The sequence below is a fragment of the Mesocricetus auratus genome, unplaced genomic scaffold (assembly GCF_017639785.1).
Source record: "Mesocricetus auratus isolate SY011 unplaced genomic scaffold, BCM_Maur_2.0 Super-Scaffold_4256, whole genome shotgun sequence".
In the NCBI taxonomy this organism is placed as follows: domain Eukaryota; kingdom Metazoa; phylum Chordata; class Mammalia; order Rodentia; family Cricetidae; genus Mesocricetus; species Mesocricetus auratus.
In genome coordinates this window covers 85,844,526-85,865,352 of record NW_024429182.1, presented here as the reverse complement: position 1 = coordinate 85,865,352, position 20,827 = coordinate 85,844,526, and the positions used below count along the sequence as shown (strand labels likewise).

At 42.4% G+C, this 20,827-nt stretch overlaps 2 protein-coding genes across 14 annotated transcripts in view; one reads left to right on the top strand and one right to left on the bottom strand.

Annotated features, from left to right (window-relative positions):
- Positions 1 to 14,545, top strand: part of Arntl (aryl hydrocarbon receptor nuclear translocator like) — a 102,220-nt gene extending 87,675 nt beyond the window's left edge. For 7 of the 8 annotated variants that reach the window (XM_013117473.3, XM_013117474.3, XM_013117470.3 and 4 more), the window contains 7 exons: positions 1,700 to 1,806; positions 3,405 to 3,555; positions 4,353 to 4,441; positions 5,897 to 6,005; positions 8,761 to 8,854; positions 13,195 to 13,297; positions 13,877 to 14,545. In XM_013117473.3, coding sequence (XP_012972927.1) covers positions 1,700 to 1,806; positions 3,405 to 3,555; positions 4,353 to 4,441; positions 5,897 to 6,005; positions 8,761 to 8,854; positions 13,195 to 13,297; positions 13,877 to 14,037 — 814 coding nt within the window. In that variant the 3' untranslated portion in view covers positions 14,038 to 14,545. The remainder of the gene's footprint in view (positions 1 to 1,699; positions 1,807 to 3,404; positions 3,556 to 4,352; positions 4,442 to 5,896; positions 6,006 to 8,760; positions 8,855 to 13,194; positions 13,298 to 13,876) is intronic. The other variant, NM_001281567.1, reaches the window with a different exon arrangement.
- A 1,384-nt stretch (positions 14,546 to 15,929) lies between these two features.
- Btbd10 (BTB domain containing 10) overlaps positions 15,930 to 20,827 on the bottom strand; it is a 64,598-nt gene continuing 59,700 nt past the window's right edge. For all 6 annotated transcript variants that reach the window (XM_005075657.4, XM_013117519.3, XM_013117523.3 and 3 more), the window contains one exon: positions 15,930 to 17,025. In XM_005075657.4, the coding sequence (XP_005075714.1) occupies positions 16,715 to 17,025 (311 nt within the window). In that variant the 3' untranslated portion in view covers positions 15,930 to 16,714. The remainder of the gene's footprint in view (positions 17,026 to 20,827) is intronic.

The following is a 20,827-nucleotide window of genomic DNA, read 5'->3' as shown; positions in this document are numbered from 1 at the left end:
CTGGGGTTGAATGATCCTTTCACAGTGTTACCGGTCAGATATTTTGCATATTGGATATTTACATTGTGATTCATAACAGTAGCAAAATTACAGTTAATGAAGTGGCAATGAAACTAATTTTATGGTTGGGGGTCATCACACCATGAAGAAATGCATTAAGGGATTGTAGTATCAGGAAGGCTGAGAACCACTGCAGATGAGTATTTCAACCCGAAGCTGAGAAGCTGAAAAGACTGGGTCATCAGCCAACTTCTCCAAGAGTAAAGAATATTATCCTAGGGGAGGGAGTAGGGAGGCCAGAGAGATGGCTCAGCGGTGGAGAACACTGGCTGCTCTTCCAGAGGTCCTGAGTTCAACTCCCAGCAACCACATGGTGGCTCTCAATCATCTGTAATGAGATCTGGCGCCCTCTTCACACATGCAAACAGAAGACTGTGTACATAATAAATCTACTCTTATTGGGCATGTAGCTCAGTTGGTAGAGCATCTGCTAACCATGCATGAAGCCTTGGGTTCTGTTCCCAGTGCCATGTGCAGCTGGTATGGTAGTGCATGTCTCGAATCCCAGCACTTGGGTGGTAGAAGCAGAAGGGTGAGAAGTTCTAGATCATTCTTAAATAATAATAATCTTTTCTAAAGATTGAGGTGAATGACTCTAGGCCTCACCTGCCCTCTAATGAACACCCCATCTCTCACTGAATGTTTCTACATCGAGCGAGGGAAGTGAGAATGGTCTCTGTTAAGAAACAGACTCACTAGGATATCATGGTAAATGCACAGATTTTTCTTGGTATTCTTTGATATATAGTGACAGTTAAGTGGGTGGTTTGAAATTCAGTTTTGATTGGAAACAGAAATATGACCTACAGCTACGAAATGCTCCAGGGTCATGACCTTGATTGGAATATAAGACATAGAGCTATTTAGACCTGAGCTTTCCAGTAGAGTTGGCCTTGGTGGACTTGTCTGTGTATTTAAATTTGAATGTAATTAGTTAGAAACAAAACTTGAGTTTCTCGGGGAACTACCTACACAGTGGCTAACAGCACATAGATTATTGCACTGCTGTAGAAAGTTTTGATGTACAGCATTGTTCTCATCCAGCCTCTTCATCTTATGGATGAGGACTTGAGGTCTAGCCTATGGATCAGCCTCTGCTGGACTCATAGCTAGATCTAGATTCACTGCTACTGCTGCTTCTTCTGGGAATATTCACAGGCTAATAACTAACTAACTACTACAGACAGCCACTAGATACCAGAAAAGTAGGTATACACTTTTTTAAGGCTTTTGGAGTCCCAGCTGTAGGAACCTCTAGGCTTTAACTGTCCTTGTACAAGCAGTCAGTGAAAAAGGAGCAGCCCTGCCCTGGAATTTAGATTTGTATCTTATTTTTACATTATTAGTATGATAATCTTGTCATTTAAAGACCCCCTGAAATTTGATTTCTGATAAAGGCCCCTAAAGTCATCTTTGCTTTGTTTTGATCTGTTTTTCTAACCCTGATTCGAGTTGGAGGGCTGGGGGGGTTGGAAATCCACATAGTTAATCCACTGAAAAGCAGCTAGCTTTTTTGCCTCCAGCTTTGACCTTGCTCTCCCTGGAGGCTGTGGTGGGAGAAGTGGGCTGCTCATCCATAAATCATTGTTCATCTTAGGAATGGCCTTTTCTTATTTAAAAAGCTCTTGTTCTCTCTTAGGGCAACAGCTATTTTGGCATATCTACCACAGGAACTTCTAGGAACATCATGTTATGAATATTTTCATCAAGATGACATAGGACATCTTGCAGAATGTCACAGGCAAGGTAAGCTTGGCCAAATGAGGAGTTTGATGTTCTAAAGTATGCCTTGCTTCTACACTCCTTCCAGAGAAAATTGCCCTACTATGTGGGAGCCAGCTAGCCCAAGACTCTCCAGGCCAAAACATATGAGAGGAGAGAAGACTGCTCCAGGAACTGTTTGTCCCCTATAGATGCTCGCCTCTACTCACCACATGCCTGGTTTCTCTATAGAGGCCATGACTGTAGAGACATCTCTTGGTTAGGATTCACTCTGAGCCTATACAGATTTCATATGTCCCGTACTAATCGGATTTTCTTTCCATACCAGGCTGCACTGCCTCCTGTATTTTCCTTGACTCGTAGTGTTCAGTCTTATTTCTATCCCTGTGACAAAATACCCTGATAAAAAGCAACTTAGGGGGAGAAAGTTTATTTCAGCCCACAGTTCCAGGTTACAGTCCATTGCTATAGGGAAGTCACAGCAGCAGGAGCTTAAGACAGCTGGTCACATGACCCCCACAGCCTCGAGTAGAGAGAAAGCAAACATGTGCGTGCTCACTTGATGCTTGCTGAGCTCATCTCAGTCTCTCTACTCTTACATAGTTGAGGCCCCACCTAGGAAATGGTGCCGCCCATACAAGTTAACTTTATTAACATAGTCCCTTACAAATGTGCCCACAGGCCAGCTCAGTGTACCCCTCATTGAAAGTCTCTTTCCAAGTGAGTCTAGGTTGTGTTGAGGTGACAAAGCTGACCATCACAGATGGTGTGACCACATATGCAGCCCCTCCCTTCACTGTTTCTACCAGAACTTGTTCGGTTGCTTCAGACAGTCTTTTATGAAGTGTCCCTGTTTCGCCATCCCCCCTGCCATGACTCCACCCCTCACCCTGAGTCCCTCATCTGCAGTAATGTCATTCACTGTTAAATAGTTAAATCATTGTTAGTCAGTCAAACAAGCCTGATAATGTCATATCCCTGTTTAATGTTCCAATATTCAGACTCAAGCACAACCACTTTCAACTGGCACCAGATCCAAACTCCCCACCTCCCATCTCCTGTTCCTGACTCAGTTCCTTGATTCCACTTGCCAGTTGCTCCATCTGTGACCCTCTCCCCTGTGCCTGCCTGCTAGGCCTTTGTGTGGTTCTTTCCTGCTCTTGGCTAGAGTGTTCAAGTAGCGTTGGTCACTCCTCCAGAGGACGTGAGCCATATTCTCCCTCCTTTGTCTCTAATGATTGGGCATGAAAGGTGCTCGTGAGATTTGAACAGGTCAGTGGCCTCTATTGACTCAGGTTTCCGAAACTGGTCAGGGACTACTGCGCTTAGGCCTTGTGACAGGGAAGGAGCATGGCTGGGGTTCACTCAGACATGACTCCAGCATTCCTGAAAGCCTTTATTTTCCTAGACTCTGGAAAGGAGTGGCAGGTTGGTAAATACACTGAAAGGCCATGAGTTAGACCCTTGGAAGCTGTCTGAGCATTGACCACGTACGCACGTGGCTTTCTAAAGGGTGATGGCATGGGGGTTGAGCACCTTTGGGATCTGGGGTCAGGTGACATGTTTAATATATTCACTGGTTTGAGGCAATGACAGTAATCAAGGCTTCTCTGAATTTTCAGTTTTACAGACAAGAGAAAAGATCACAACTAATTGCTATAAGTTTAAGATCAAAGACGGTTCCTTTATCACACTACGAAGTCGATGGTTCAGTTTCATGAACCCGTGGACCAAGGAAGTAGAATACATTGTATCAACTAACACTGTTGTTTTGTGAGTATCTCCTGTGAGATATGCCCTTGCTTAAAAGGGAGATGCCTTGGGATTCTTACCTGGGACAAAGGGTACAGTCATTAGCCAGCATCCACATTTTAATGTCCTCTTACTAGTGTCTTGTGATAGGAGGAAGCAAGGAAGGGTTGTTAACCAAGGGCATGAGCCCCAATAGTGAGACTTGCTCCAGGAAATATCCAACCCTTGAAACCCTAGCCCTGGCCCTGAGTCTCTACACAAGCATCCACTTATACTGGTGGAGGAGGGTGCCAACCATCAGTGAAAGGCTTACCAGCTTTTTCTGGCCCTGAGTGAGGATGGATGGTTCTCCATGGCTAGCAGGCTACTGGTCCAAGCCTTGGCAGTTGGAATACTCTCAGAGGCTTCTAATGCCTGTTAGGTGAGCATGGAGAGGGAAGAGCCTTTTTTCACAAGATTCTTCTCCGTACCTCCTTCACCCACCTGTGATTAGAGGCAGGCAGGGGCCCGGAGCTGGCTGTGCTCTCAGCAGGTAGGAGAAAAAGTGCTGTAGCAGTGGGAGGGGCTACTGCAGCCACTTCTACTAAACCATGTTGCATAGAAATTCGGGAGGCCCAGGTGGGCAGTGAGGCCAAAGGCCGGGATGCTGTCCACCGTGTTATAGAACAGTGAGTAGACCTATTCAGTCACTCAGACAGACGCTTCATTTTCTGGCCTGTCCAGGTCCCGAGTGGACGGTGGACTCCTTGGCCAAGGTGAAAGGTGCACGGTTCTGAGCAAGCCTGACTCATGTTTCCTTATTGCTGGGATGTTCACAGAGCCAATGTCCTGGAAGGCGGGGACCCAACCTTCCCACAGCTCACAGCGTCCCCTCACAGCATGGACAGCATGCTGCCCTCTGGAGAAGGTAATTATGTCCTGCTTGGGTATTGGGGCTTGCTAATAAGAAGCTACTTATGACCAGATATTCTCCCATCAAGTGTTCAGGGTATCCTGTTTTATGGAGCAGACCTTGACATAATGTGCTGAGTCCCAGTGCGAATAGAGGCCAATGCCATCTTACTGGGATGTTGTGAATGTTTGTGACTCTTCCTACAGCCACTAAGACTCCTTGTTTCTCTGTGCTTTCCTCTTCCTCTTGCCCATGGGCTATGATTTGATCTTTGGTGACTCACTGGCTCCTGTGTTTGGGAGAAAGGTATCTGTTGGCACTGAGAACTTGCCGTATCCATGGGCTCCTTCCTTGTGGCTCAGCACTGGTTCTACTGTTCTTGTCTCTCTGGGACCACTTCTACTTGCATGACTTCAGCCCGCTTCTTCCACTCATTACTCCCTTGCCCACTCCCTGCTTTCCCAGATAGGACAACTGAAGAATATCCCAAGTGCATCTTCTGCACTTCCTCTGTGAAGTCCAAAGGCACTGTTCTGTTCCTTTTGTCTCTCACTCACCCATTGCCTCTACGCTGTTTCCTAACTTCACCCTATCAGTTCCATACTCCATTCTATACAACACACAGCATAGCAACATTCTGGTTAACATCAGACCACGTAAGTGAGAAATACCATTTTACCTTCTGACGTCACAATCATTGTGATGTCTAGAGTAACACATTGCCCTCAAACTTTTTAAAGGCACCGATGTCATCTCTGTGGTTACCTATATATAGCTCAGTAACATAGGTTGGTAGCCTAGGAACAACAGGCCACACTCTGTAGCCTATAGTTAACACCCTGTAGATTCTTCTGCCTAGGTTTGATCGTGTCTTACATGACAAATTCAGCTAAGGATACATTTCTCAGGCTGTATCCCTGTCATTAAGTGACACATAAGTGCAGTGCATGCTGTGTGGTAGACTTATAGTAACCCACATTGCACCCAGTGCATTTTCTGTGCCAGGTCCCTTGATGCTTATCTCTTGTGGATCCACCAGTGCAGCATGATCTGATTGCTGTTTGCTTCAGTTCCAAGCTTATGTCCTAGTCATCCTCCATGAACACCATGCAGTAGACATCATGGCCAGGCTAATATATAGTCCACTTTCAAGAAGACTTGGCTCAGTGAAAGTCTTCCAGAAAGCCTTGGAGGAGGCTTGCATGAGTTGGGTATTCCCTGATTCCCTGTCAAACTGATTACACTTTACTGCTTTGTCTCTGGCACATGAAGGGAATTAGCTAGTTCATGTCAAAACTTTAGCCTCTGATTCTGAATAGAATCTTAAGCCTTCCCCTGCTAGAACTGTTTTTCCTGACAAGGTAGAGCCTTGATGTTCCACTTCAAGTGGATAGGGGGTCTCCATTTAACACACAGCAGCATTTCTTTCTCGGGTTTCCTCTTTCTTACTGTCAGATTCCTTTGTTGTAGGTGGCCCAAAGAGGACTCATCCCACTGTTCCAGGCATTCCAGGGGGAACCAGAGCTGGGGCAGGAAAAATAGGTCGAATGATTGCAGAAGAAATCATGGAAATCCACAGGCAAGTAAACCTTTGGCTGCCTCTCCACCCAGTCAGTGGTTTCGGCACTGCACCCATCCTGCCGGGTGCCTCACAATGTGTGGAGACTCTTTAGGTCATCGCTGTTGGGTCTAGAAGGTTGCTGCTGATCACCAGGGGAAAGAAGACCAGGAGTGCTGCTTATACCGCACAGGACTGTTCTTTTCCCCTGGCCCAGTTCAAAATAGAAACGGTACCTTAAATAAAGAAGCTAGACCAAATAGGCCAGAGCTTAAGACACTCTAGGGGAAGCTCAATTCCCGACATTCTGAATGTATCCCAGGCAGATTCCTAGTGAGGATGGATGCCCCGGAACATCACAGGTCTGGAGTAAGATGCAAGCAGCCAGTGACTTGGGCCTTAACAAAAATACTTCAAGCTACCTAGAGTTAGTAATAGAGGCCAAGCAAAACAACTAGAAACAGAGGCAGTTGTAGGGGGCATCCTGTCCCTGTGGAAGCAGAGCTTGGCAGCAGCTGCCTTGGATTCAATCCTGGACCTACATTCACCTAGTTCTGTTTAGGAGAGCCATCTAACCTTTAGTATGCTAACTTAACCCACAGAAGGGAGGTAGTATGTCTCTCCTAAGGACTGTGCTACGGTTTTGAAAGGATAAACAGCCTGATACACAATAGACACTCAGAATCCATGAGTTTCTGAGAGGGAAACAGTGTATTATTTATGTCTACCTAATTTTGGAGAACCAAGAAGGTAGTAACCAGATAGTTAAAAATATAAATGTAGGGGGAGGGCCTAGGCCCTGCCCTGGATGAAATGACAGACTCTAGAGATCCTCCATGGAGGACCTCATCCTCCCTGGGGATCAGAGTGCAGATTGGGTGGGGAACTGGGGGGCCTGGTGGAGAGGGTAGGGGAGGGAGAGGGAGCTGGGATTGACATTTGAAACAAGCTCATTTCTAACTTAAATAAAAAAGGCAGAAAAATATAAATGTATTGAAACATAATTGTAAGGAAAGATGTGGGGGAGGGCAGAAAGACCAATATTCTCTGCAGCCACTGATTTAGTGTATTCTCTGGTTGGCCAGAAGGGCTCTTGTCCACATGTGAGTTAGTTCTACGCCAATCCAGGGTGGTGGGTTTAGCTGCTTGCCTCCACCTCTGGAGAGGAGACAGGATGCAATATGATCAACTCAGACTGGCCACTATATATCCTGGGCTCTATGCAGACCATCAGAATGCGGTGTGAGAGTGCTTCACCAGAACAGCCCTAACATCTGTGAGAGGGCTGTTTTCTCTGTGATAAAAGGACAGGTGGGAATTCACAGATTGAGACAAGGAAGAGTTTGAACTTGGTCTCAGTGTAAGGTTTACAATAAAGGTAGGTGCACTCACTAGAAAATCAGGACTACTCTAGCACAAGCACGTGAATGGTGTTCAGGGCTACCTAACTGGCCAGACTTAGTGTAGAAAGGAAGCACATAGCTATAAAGGGAGAGGGTTAGACTCCTAATGCATAATCCTGAGTTTCAAGATGCCGTTTGCTGCTAAGTTGCTGAACAGATATCCAAAATGCTGTGTTACATATTGTGGAAGCTCACTAGCATAGGGAGAGATGAAGGTGGGCATGCTTGATAACACAGGAATGAGGCCTGTCCTGTAGAGAAATCAGCCATCTAGGACCAGGTGCTGAAGGTAAAACAAGGAATGGTGAGAAGGCAAGTCAGGGATTGATAGGGAGCCTGACTTCACTGTCCTCCATCCGAAGTAGACAATGTTGGGAGAAACAGCAGTTTCTGGTAATCAGTTATAGCCATCTGTATGTTCCAGCATTACACATAATAGGGTTGTATCTTGAATTTAAGAAGCTTCTAGGAGACAGAAAACTTGTTTTCTCACAAATACAGACAAGTAATCAGTGCAGGCCGATTCATTTCTTAGGCATAGAGACTGGACCCCATGTGACTCTAATAGACTGTGTTCATCATGGAAGAACTGAAAGTCTGGTGGTAATACAGCTGCCTCCATACTCCCCAGACTCTGGCTCCAGCTTGAACATGACCCCAAAACACATGGCAGGGGTGGAAGCAAGGACTCATGTAAGCACACTAGCACATGAACAAACCCCTGGTACAAGCCACAACTTCGCTCCCTGGGGTTGCCAGCCTCACAGTTCTGAGTCTCCTAGCAAGCCTACCCTAGTGGGGTAATCCGGAAAAGTCCCAGATCTGTCTTTCATCCCTTGCTTCCCAAGAAGGCTGCTCCTGTTTACCTATTAGTTTCCTTTTTAGATGTGGCTAAACTGCACTACTACCTACCATTTCCTAGGGGCAAGACAACCTATCTCTTGCTCTACATCCAACTCATGGTAGCCAAGATGGTAGGTAAACTCCTGAGGTCTCCAATTCACCTGTATTCCATGAAGAAATAAAGATGATCACTTACTTAAAATTCATCAACCTGAATCCAAACCCTAATTCAAAGGCTTTGACAGTTACTGCTTTTGGAGTCTGCATTCCAGATTAGATGCATTTAGAGCAACCCAGCTGACCACTAGGCTCTGGAAATAAGGCTTTATTGGAGCACAGCTATACTCATTTATGCATTGCTTGTAGACTACTGTGACAGACACCATATGGTCTACAGAACCAAGAGTTAGCTGGCCCTTATAGAACATTTGCCAGTCCCTAACCTAACTCCTTATCCTCCTTACCCTCACTCCTTAGCGTCTCCCCACCCATTACCCTGAAAGGCCTTGTAATCAGCTCTTCTCTAACAGGATAAGAGGGTCATCACCTTCCAGCTGTGGCTCCAGCCCGCTGAACATCACAAGTACACCTCCCCCTGATGCCTCCTCTCCAGGAGGCAAGAAGGTAAGCAAGGTGGCTTAGACTGAGAGAGCCTCTGCTCAAGTTCTGAAATGCAGTGACTTCGGGGACAAATTGAGATGTTCTTTCCTTCTCAAAATAAACACATCTGTGTGAGGCTAGCTACAAAGCTCACTGGCTGTTTGGGAGACTTGTTGGCTTGCTCAAGAGGATGTATTGCATGTGAATGCAGGAAGGCAAGAGGAACATTCTGAGGAAAAAGGAACTGCCAGTCCCTTTGAGGGCACAATTCAAGAATTCCTGTGAGGGACATATTAGGAAGAACCCATAGAACTTTACTGCCAGGAACTTCAGGTGAAGAGAAACCATTAGTAAAAGCAACATTAGCCACACTTCAAGTCAAGGCTTTATAGCTGAACACTTGGGGATCTGTCACCAAAATGTGTTCCTATGATGTGACAGCACCGGCCACAAGAACTTCATGAAGAGCTGTCTAGAAGATGACACTATAAACACCTGTTTTCATCTTTACTGGAGACTTTGCAAACCTCTGTAAAGTATACTGATTGTAAGTTTTTTAAAAAATCTGTTAATAGCACCTGAGATTAGAAGAGCACAAGGGACTCTGTACATGAAATCTTCCTTCCTCATCCCCAGAGACAGACTCCAGGAAAGACTCAGGTGTGATTCCCAAGGGCCAGAGCTTTTTGAAACTGGGCTCCTAACAGACTCAGGTTACCCAGATTTGGTGCTGCCAGGATGGGTGAGTGTGGGGGTAGCTGGGTGAGAGGCAGTTTTCTCCACTTAATGTGAATCTTCAGCAAGTTTCCATTTGAAAGGGGGTTTTGATTTCTCCAGGAAATTGAAAAGCCAGCTTGTTAGTGGGTAAGAGCACAGCCACAGCAAAGTGGGCCCCAGTTTGAAGCCTGGTTTTGTCCAAGGGAGTTATGCAATTTAATGGGGCTGATACTGGTAGGATAGCAGTGGTCTTTGTCCCTGGAGTTCTACATATGGCAATGAATGTGGAAGTGCCTGGCCCCTGGGAAAGACTAAGAACCCATCAGTGGATTAATGTGGCCAGCAAACTACTGCTTGCCTGCTGTGCTCTTAGCTCTGTTGTCTCTATCTCCCTAGGGTAGTCCCCTTGATTTAATTCACCATTCAGGTAGCTGGCTTCTTGGTACTTCAGAGGCTTTCATTCTATTACTTGCTTATCATTGCAACAACATCCATCCATCCATCCATCCATCCATCCATCCATCCATCCATCCATCCATCCATCCATCCATCCTGCTACCACACGGAAAATCCAAGCTCTCCCTCCAGAATTGACAATCCAGGTCTCCAGATGAACAGCACCTGCCAGTAATCTAAAGCCATGCCCCACATCATAAAACCTGAAGTTTTTGAGGTGTTTATGAAAACATTTTCTTCTTTCAATGGCTTTTAAAAATGGGTCTAGAACAAAAAAATTGAAAATTTTTTGTTTGTCTGTCCTTGACAACAGGGTTCATGAGAAAGCATTAAGTTAAAAATAACCTCAGAATTAAGTAACTCAGCAAATTAGAGCAAAGGTGGCCCTTCAGTCAATCTCCCCCCCCCCAGACAGTGTTTCTCTGTGTAGCTTTGTAGACCAGGCTGGCCTCGAGCTCACAGATACTCTCCTGCCTCTGCTTCCCGAGTGCTGGGATTAAAAATGTGCACCACCACTGACCAGCCCTTCAGTCATTTGACCCCAAATTGTTTCATTCAGATTATCAAGCTGAAAAGGGGAAACTGGGTGAGCCTCCATAGATCCTGGGGGAGTAAGGGCATTCAGGGGCCTCAAGTCAAGTTCAATTAAGGGTTTGCCAGGTCAAGACTATTTTCATAACAATGTTAAAAAGTTACCCTTAGCCGGGCATTGGTGATGCACGCCTTTAATCCTAGCACTTGGGAGGTAGAGGCAGGCGGGTCTCTGTGAGTTCAAGGCCAGGCTGGACCAACAGCCTCCAAAACAATACAGAGAAACTCTGTCTCGTAAAACCAAAAAAAAAAAAAAATTACCCTTTATTTTCATTGTGTGATACGCAAAAAAACCGTGTCACTAAACTGTTAGAAGTCATTGTATTCTTCCCCACCACATACAATAAAATGTAAGCCAGTTTGACAGTGTTCTCAATGAAGCATTAGAAATGAATGGTGGAGGCCGGGCAGTGGTGGCGCACGCCTTTAATCCTAGCACTCGGGAGGCAGAGGCAGGCGGATCTCTGTGAGTTCGAGGCCAGGCTGGACAGCCTCCGAAACAATACAGAGAAACCCTGTCTCGGAAAAACCAAAAAAAAAAAAAAAAAAAAAAAAAAGAAATGATTGGAGAGATGACTGAGCGGTTAAGAGCACTGGCTGCTCTTCCAGAGGACCTAGGTTTGATTTCTAGCACCCACATGGCAGCTACAACAGCCTGTGACTCCAGTTCCAGAGGATCTGACACCCTCTCTGACCTCTAAGGACACTGCACACATGTGGTACATTTATTTACATGCTAGCAAAACATCCATATAAAATTAAAAAACATTTAAGAATATTAAGAAATATTAAAATGAAAAAACTTAGTGGAGCCTTACTTCATACCTACCATGATAGTTGCCTCAAGAAGCATTTGTGTGATCTCATCACAAGCTAAACTAGTTGTACCTTTCCATACATTTGTCACTGCAAGGAAAACAAATGGCAGTGATAAAATTTGGGCTTTTAGTCAAGACTGGGATTTTTAAAAAGTTTGTACCTGCTACTTTGAGCTCAATAGCTTCCTCAAACTTACACGATGTTAAAATGGTGATTATCTTCATGCTAATTTAAAAGGTCGGCTAACACTAAACCAATATTCTACCTTCTCTCATTCTCAACCTTCCTAATGCTGCAACCCTATAACACCATTCCTTATTGTGGTGATACCTAACTATAAAATTATTTTTGTTGCCACTTCGTAACTGTAACTTTGCTACTGTTATGAGTCATAATGTAAATATGTGTTTTCCAATGGTCTTAGATGACCTTTGTGAAAGGGTCATTCAACCCCAAGGGTCACAACCCACAGGTTGATAACCATTGCTCTAAGTGATCAATGCAGGATATTTCAAAATCACCCAAGATTAATCCATTCTAAGTGAACCCTCTAAGTGATTAGTGCAGGCTATTTCAAAATCATCTAAGGGATATCTTTTCCGAGAGCCAAGATGTATACACAGATTTTTAACGTAACAGGGTGCACACAACTTAATTGATAACACATTGTAATGAACATTTAAGAGACATCTACTTAAGAACTGAGACATATCAAAGAATACCAAAATTACTGGAAAGGCTATTTCTCCCTCATACAACTACTTACCTATTTGAGGTTTAAATTTTCTTTATATCAAATATCATCCTAACAGGCTAAATGGGGCAGGTATGAGAATCCAGCTGAACTCTCTTAAACCAGGCATAATATTCGAAGATACAGAATAGTAACACAGTTTTAAAAAACTGTTTTTGTACTTTGTGGTTTTTCATTAAAGTGTTTCAGTCACTTGTGATTTTTCATTAAAATGCTTTTATTTTTATTCATGTTAATACATAAATGGTTTATATTTCAAACCATGTTATTTATATAAGTACAGTCTACCTAAAACAGTTTTTGAGGGGAGCACTCAGTCGCTTTTAATAATCTACAGGGACCCACACTGCAAAGCTGAACTGTGAAGAAACAAGTTGCAGTGCCGTCTGCTGGCAAGGCCTGAAGTCAGTGTTTCTGGAACCCCGTGGTCACTGTTTCCTTACTCAGTCCAAATACCTCTCCAAGGGTGTTTCAGAGGCTTAGCCAAGGGCAGGGAGCTTGGAGGGTAGAGCAGTCTTATGACAGTAGATTTCTATTATGGAGGTGTGATAGCAATTATCGAATCAAGAACAAAAACCAGAGGTTATTTAATTTAATGTCTGTGGTATACCTGGTGATCATCATCCATCCTAAAGTTGTTTCTCTTCACAAATTGTTGCTGGCCTCCGTTACTTCTTCAGCGTGTGCCCACTCACTCCTGCACTAGGTAATTTGGGCTCACTAATGTGCCTTGGCTGTAAGTAAATATAAGGGCAGCGTGATCCTAGGAAGCTGATTTTTCCCAGTTTTTGTTATCTGCATGTACTGAATTATTTGTAGAGAAAATAGTTTAGGGTAGGGGCTGTTCCCTGTTTCCATGATTGTTTTCTAACAGGTCCTTGTTTGATAGGGGAAAAAATATGAAATCGAACCCATTTTAAGCACCTCCACCCAACATCCTTCATTTTTTTAATAGCACTGCATATTGACAGTAATTGAAATTTCTGTTTGAGTGAGAAACTTTGTATTTCCCCCTTTCTATTTGCAGATTCTAAATGGAGGGACTCCAGACATTCCTTCCACTGGCTTACTACCAGGGCAGGCTCAAGAGACCCCAGGTTATCCATATTCTGATAGTTCTTCTATTCTTGGTAAGTGGTATTATTCATTGTCCCTCCATGAGTGACAATGAGTGTACAAAATATCTAGCACAAAGAGGGTTTTAAGAACTGATTACATAAAACAATCTAGTTCTGAAATAGTTGGTATGAAGTGTAGATGTTTGAAATGTTACTACTTAAGTGATCTAAGTGCCTCTATAGCAACCCAGACACAGGTTTTCTCCCACATAATTTTTCAGAGGGAGAGTCTGTGCAGCTTCACCGGATGACAGTTTGTTTCTCACAGTCCACCCAGCTTTTTCTCAATATCTTCTATCTTCTCCTTTCCTAGTTGTGATTATTTTTCCAAATGATCACTAATGGTTACCAAATATCAGAATGGGCTCAACTCAAACATTCTTAATATTTATTGAATTTTAAGGGCTTTGCTCCTAATATTTAGATGTTCTTTCTGAAAAGCAGTAACAACAACAAAAAGTTATGTTAATAGTGCCCCCTAAATAACCCTTCAATCTTGTTAAATATAATTTTCTTAGTATGAGAAGTTGCTTTCCAAATATAAGTGTGCTTTGGTATTTTTTACTGACCAGTCTTTCCTCCTTTCCACAGGTGAGAACCCCCACATAGGCATCGATATGATAGACAACGACCAAGGATCCAGTAGTCCCAGTAATGACGAGGCAGCAATGGCTGTTATCATGAGCCTCTTGGAAGCAGACGCGGGCCTGGGTGGTCCCGTTGACTTTAGCGACTTGCCATGGCCACTGTAGGCGCTACATTTTGCTTTGGCAACAGCTACAGCATCAAAGTGCATTACTGGTGAAGTTTTACAGTCTGTGAAGCTTACTGGATAGGGAGAGAACAGCTTTTATGTACTGACTCCATAAAAGCAATCTCAGAGCCATTGATACAAGTCAATCTACCATGTGTAACTTCAGACAAAGTGGAACTAAGCCTGCTCCAGTATTTTCTCATCATTGAGTTTGGGCTAGCTGTGGATAGCTTGCATTAATTGTATATTTTGAATTTGGTTTGTGTTGAATTTTTTAATCATTGTGCACAGAAGCATCATTGGTAGCTTTTATATGCAAAATGGTCATTTCAGATGTATGGTGTTTTTACACTACGAAGAAGTCCCCCATGTGGATATTTCTTATACTAATTGTATCATAAAGCTGTTTATTCTTCCTTGTAAGAATCCTTTACTATAAATATGGGTTAAAGTATAATGTATTAGACAGTTAAATATTTTTAATAAATGTTTCCCTTGTTCTATAAGTACTGTTCCCATGTTGAATAATTAGGGAGAAAATCTTCACATGCTACAGGGCTGGTTCATCCTTTCAACAGTGGTTTAAACATGTTTCTGCTTTACATTTGCAGTGTCTTTTTGATCTCATTCTAATACATAATTTCTCCTATGCTACTAGCTCAGACATATTACAAAAATAGTTCATTCCCAAAGTGTAGCCATCTCAATTTATATGAAAACAACGATGTTAACTCTAATTTTAAATGTTTGAATTCAAGTTCAAGATTACAAACTGGCTTCTCTAAGACCTGTGGCTGTATGCTGCTGCTAAAATCCCTTTCCAAGGGAAGGCAAAAGCAACACCTACCCTCCCTTCTATGGGCCCATTGACAAACCAAGGTATGATTCCATCAAATCAAGTTCACTTTGGAAATCAGTGGGTTTACTTATAGAACATAAGGGAGGGGCCCCCTAGAGGGATGCTACAGCTCACAAAGACCACACAAGAAAGCCTTTACACAGAAGGGATGATGGAACAGATGGAGCTTTGGCCCCTTTCCTACTCTTTCCAAGCCTATATATACTCTTAGTTCCTCCCTGAGGCCACATGTAGTTAGGGTAAAGTTGTAAATAACAGGCGTAGAAGAGCTGGCTACTCAGATGAGGGTCTTGCGATTCTCTCCACATCTCCCTAAGGGGATGTAAACAGTCAACTTGCTTAACAAGCAGGCACAGCTGAATACTCCAAGATGGCAGTTTATGTGGCTTAGAGTATAGTCCTGTACAACATATGGCTACAAATAGTTAAGTGACCTAAGACATAAAGCACAAAACACTAATAATTCTTTTCTGTAGATGATCAAATATTTAAACAATTTGCTGAACAGAGCAGCACAGATTAGTGGAAAATACACTGAATTAAGAATCAGAAACTAGGATGTGAGGGCGATCTGGCTGCAACATCTGTCACCCCATTGATCGCCAGGGTTGATTCGGCTGATCTGGCTGGCTAGGCGGGTGTCCCCTTCCTTCCTCACCGCTCCATGTGCGTCCCTCCCGAAGCTGCACGCTCGAAGAGGACGACCTTCCCTGAATAGAGGAGGACCGGTCTTCGGTCAAGGGTATACGAGTAGCTGCGCTCCCCTGCTAGAACCTCCAAACAAACTCTCAAGAATCAGAAACTAGCCTTGAAACTTACGGTTACTAAACAACAGTCAGTCCATTTTCATATTCTGAAAATCCTGATCAACTGCTTTGGTTTTATAGTGACTTTTCTGAATTTATAGGAAATTAAGTGCCTCTTATAAATATACCAGAAAGCTCTTTGGGCTACCATTTGATTTCTAGCTATAACTTAAACATATGTGACACAGAATCTAGCCAATGTATTTATAAAGTTGGTCAGAAACATTAAAACAATGGAATTTTATTTTGATGAAAAACTCGAGTTTACAATCATTTAGTAAGTGAAGAGCAAACAGTTCATTTTCCTATCCCATAACTCTTAAGAAAAAAAGCATTAGTAAATAAATATCTGAAAAGATTAAGGGTAAGGCAGACTGGACAGTAAACCACCTCTTGACGTTCACTCTCCCTGCATGTGACTCACTCTAGAATGTTACAGAGCTCTGGAGATGAGTGAACCAACATTATGAGCATCAAATCTCATCCTAATCATCAAATAAACTCAAGATAAATATGTTTTTGCTTCTTGTGGGCCAACTATACATACTGTACTGAGGAATACTCTGATAGAAGCACTTATATTATATTGTGTATCATAACTCTAAAATGGCTTCAACAGCTCCATTTAATCACCATCTATAAAGTGCAACTCTTAATATTCTGTATTTTACCTGGGGTGCGATAAGTATCAGTCTGCAATGAAAGTACCCCAGATGCCAATTCCCACCACTTCTGAGAAGACCTAGATGTGTGAAAAAGGACTGTCCCTGTACAAAGAACCAATTTCACAAACCTACAGGTAAACAAATACATTTATAGTACTGGAACCAGGATGCTAAAGTTGTACTCATTAAAAAACCATTCAGCTACCTTTGGTCTTTAAAAAAGCCTACACTGCAGTATCCTAAACATGTGCATCTCACAATGAAGAAAAGTGGTCTCGCAGTGCAGAATGAGGAGTACGACGTCACTGTGAAGAGTAGCATGCTATGGTTTCAGGAACATCAGCATCACAGCATTGGATTCTGTGCATCAGGATCGAGGTCATTACTGCCCGAGGTGGGGTGGCTGGGGAGGATATCCAGCTCATCCACCTGTGGAGTAGGGTGCATGACTACCAGCTGGTCCTGGGGAATGTCTGCAGCAGCTGCTGCCAGATTGGTGATAGATTTACTCTTTACACACTGAAAGTCTACATGCCGACTCTTTCCTTCCTCCTTCTCCCAGGACATTCGAATAAAGGGTCTTTGGACATAGTTGTAAATGACTTCTGGTCGGCCCCCTGGCCTTTTCTTTACTTTTTCTTTGTAGGTAGGATAGCCTAGAGGAAAGAAAGGATTTTTTTTTAAGAAAAAAAGGACACACATGCACAACACTTGTCATCCAAGTTAGCTGTTGAGAGCTTTTCTTATGCAGATCCTGAATAAATGGGAATTAAAATCATCAAGAAAGGAAACATCACTTAGTTATCAATTTAACAGATTTAAACTAAAACTAGATACAATTCACAAAGCCTTCCACCATTTTTTTTCCCAGTTACTCAATAACTCAACCACCATAAAACATCCTTAAAGTGGGACTATGGAGGGCTGGGTCTCCATATCCTGGTATGTAATCTGCAGTAGATCTGGGCTCTACCTGTTCACCTGCAACACTCTCCTCACAGGATGACTGGCCTTAAAGGCCTGCAATTTCTGGCTCTTTTAGCCTCTAGTTTCCTTATGCTTCAGTCTCATCTTTATATTGCTTAACATTTTTCATTTCTTTTTTGTTAAATAACAGAATACTCAGCTCTCTAGGAGCTTCTTAAACTCTGCAGCTAGTTCAGCAAGGGCAATATTTTAATCTCCTACATCACTTTATTACGACTGTAATTAAAGTTGTATCTGCAGAGAGCTTTCCTTAATTATTCTCTTTTTGAATCATAGTCACTAAAAATAGCAACTAGTAAAAGCAACCCAGAGTTTTAGAGAACTTTCAATTGTTTATCAGTAAAAAGATTTCTCCAAAGACACAAAGTTCTTGGAAAATATTGTACACAAGTGTCTCCCCTCCTCTTTATCAATAAGAACGCAATCAGAGATAAGCAAACTTTTCTGCAACAGGGTAAGCTATATGGTTTCTACTGAATCTTGTGAGTTATATAGTTTCTACTGAACCTACCCAACTCTGCCACTGTAAAGTGAAATCAGCTGCAGAGAAAAAAAAAAGAAAATGACTCTAATAACACAATTTAAAAAAAAAGGCAACAGGTTGGGTTTATCATAAATGATATCAGAAAGAGAACCAGAAAGGCCTGAGACAGTAGACATTAGTTAGTACTGTCTAAGGGAGTGTATAGGCTGTGTGTGACAGGAAAAAGGGAGCCCCAAGGGGTTTAGAGATGGTAAACAAAGCCACACTTATCTCACATTTCTAGTCCCCAACATCAGAAGATATAGCCTCAGTGGTCAGATGGGTTCTCTTTGGGTTCCATTGTTCTTGATCCCTCCTAGACCTTCATAAAGTCTCAACTTCCTATGTGATGTATTGTCATCTTCCACACATAATCACCTCTCTCCACAAATGGAATCGTAATGTACACTTGCTTAAAACTGTCAATGGCACCTTAAATCCCAACATGCAGAAAGCAGAGACAGGCAGATCTCTGGTCTACAGAGCGAGTTCCAGGACAGGCTTCAAAACTAGAGAAACCTTGTCTCAACAAACCAAACAAACCCACCACAACAACAAAATCAAAAAACTGTCAATGGCTTTTATTTATGCTGTAAGGAGAAAGATATGTATGCCTCAGCTGTATAAACTGCTTTAAAATCTGGCTCCAGTGGACTCAATCTCAACTACCTTCATTCTGTATTTCCTCTCATAGTAAAGCTCTCAAATAGAATGGTTACAACAAACTTTTCACCTCTTCTTGAACATGCTTTCGGGTTTTTCATTATACTTGAGTTGGATTCACTCTGGAACTTCTGCAACAACAATCTTTTTTTCCTCCCTTGGCAAAAACATTGAGTCCATAAGAGTTAATCATTTGCTTCTTATGCTCCAAAGCACTCATGTTATAATAGCATCTGCAACACTAAATGGTAATTACCTTTGTGTTATGTTTGACTCCCACCTAAGCAGGGTTCTCACAAAAGCATCTGCACCCCAATCTCCAGAGTCTAGTGTAGTACATAATATGCTGCAAGCACTGAATCAATATATAACACATAATGAATAAACTACCAGAGCATAACAGTAATAGCTTCTTTTTCTTCCTATTTAAAAAAAAATTTGTGTGTGTGTGTATGACAGTGTACATGTACACCATGTGTGTGGGGGTGCCAGAGGTGTGTCTGATCTCCTGGAGCTGGAGTTATAAGCAGTTGAAGTTGCCCGAGAACTTGTCCAGTGCTGTTAACCGCTGAGCCAACTATCTAGCCCTCAGATATATATCTTACGAGAATATTCTTCCCTTTAAAATAAAGTCTGTCTCTGACCTGTTCACTCAAAAAGTAATGTTTAACAGCTATTGCATCAAAGCTGCCTTGAAGATGTCTGTGCTCTATTGAGGGTGATGACATCTGTTTCATAAAGTTAAAAACAAAACACACCCCCCAACTCAAGAGGCACATGTAAATACACAATGACATTCCAGTAACTTTCCTTGTACTTGATCTTAATGGATGATTAAAAAGCTGAGGGAAATACAGGCAGAAAGAGAATGGCATAGGACAAGCTATGTATGGCAGTTTCTGAGACTTGGGGTGGAGGATACTAGAAAACTGTGGTCAGCAACATTAAAAAGTAAGATTTGATCTCACAGTAGAGAAGTTTAAATACAGCATTGAAGATTAAAGCCAAGGCTTATGGTACATACACATGCTAGGAAAGTGCCCTTCCACTAAGTTGCATTTTCAATCCTAAAAAAAAAAAATCTTTATTAAACAAAAAGAAGCTAAGGCTTTTTTTTTTAAGCTTAGTATGATAAAATTGTACAGAAAACAAAATTCCACACTCTGACAAGTGCAATCTTACTGTCCTGCCATTTCTGGACAGAATACAAAGGGGAGATTAATTTACAAGCTTGTGTAATTAAATCGTTTCTCAGTCTTAAACTTCTGTAATCTATGGAAACTATTTCAATACAACTACTTCAGGATTTTAAATTTCAGACTTTATTAAAATCTCAGTTAAGTACTATGACAGGAGAGTTTTCCACCAAATTCAGGCACAGCACTTAAATGATGAAGGCAGGCCAAGGATAAGTCTGTTAGATGGAGTAGCAAACTCATGCGATTCTATACTGACTTTAGAAGTCAACCTTTGAAGGTGACAGATATCCCACTAAGGATATAGGAAGCAATCCCTAAAGTTTCATGTTTTGATGGAACTGTGTCTTGGAGATCAATTAAGACAAATAATTTAGTCTTCCATCTTTATACCAGACAGTTTTGAGGCTCTTGTTGATGCTATTATTGGTTCTTTTTCATTTTTTTAACTAGCCTCAGTTTCATAAGTGATGGGATCAGAGGTGCCACTATACCCAAGACAGTTTTTTTTTAATTTAACCTTACCACCTATCAACCCCCCACATCTGTTTATTATTAAGTAGAACCCAATAGACAGGCCTGACTAGTGATATCTACACATGAATGTGACTATGGGATCATGGAAGCAAGAGCATTTAAAAAAATAGGCTTCTAGCCTATACCCATCATTCCTTCTCATATATACATGTTCTCCCTGACCTTCCCCCATGTCTCTTATATACCAATTCAATCTAGCCCTCAAAGAAGTCAACACATTCAACACTCTAAAATCAAATTTCTTTTGAAAGCCTTGAAATTGGAAAGGCTGGAATAGGTATAGGGGTTGGGGTGACAAAAAGGCTAACACTCCTTGAGACAGGGTTTCTCTTTGTAGCACTGGCTATCCTGGAACTCGCTTTGTAACTCACAGAAATTGCCTGCCTCTGTCTTCTGAGTGCTGGAATTAAAGGTCTGTGCCACCACCGCCCAGTATGTAAGAATTCATTTAGTTATTTTATGTGTGTGAGTGCTCTATCTGCATGTATGCCTTTATGCCAGAAGAGGGCATCAGACTCCACTAAAGATAGTGTGAGCCACCATGTGGTTGCT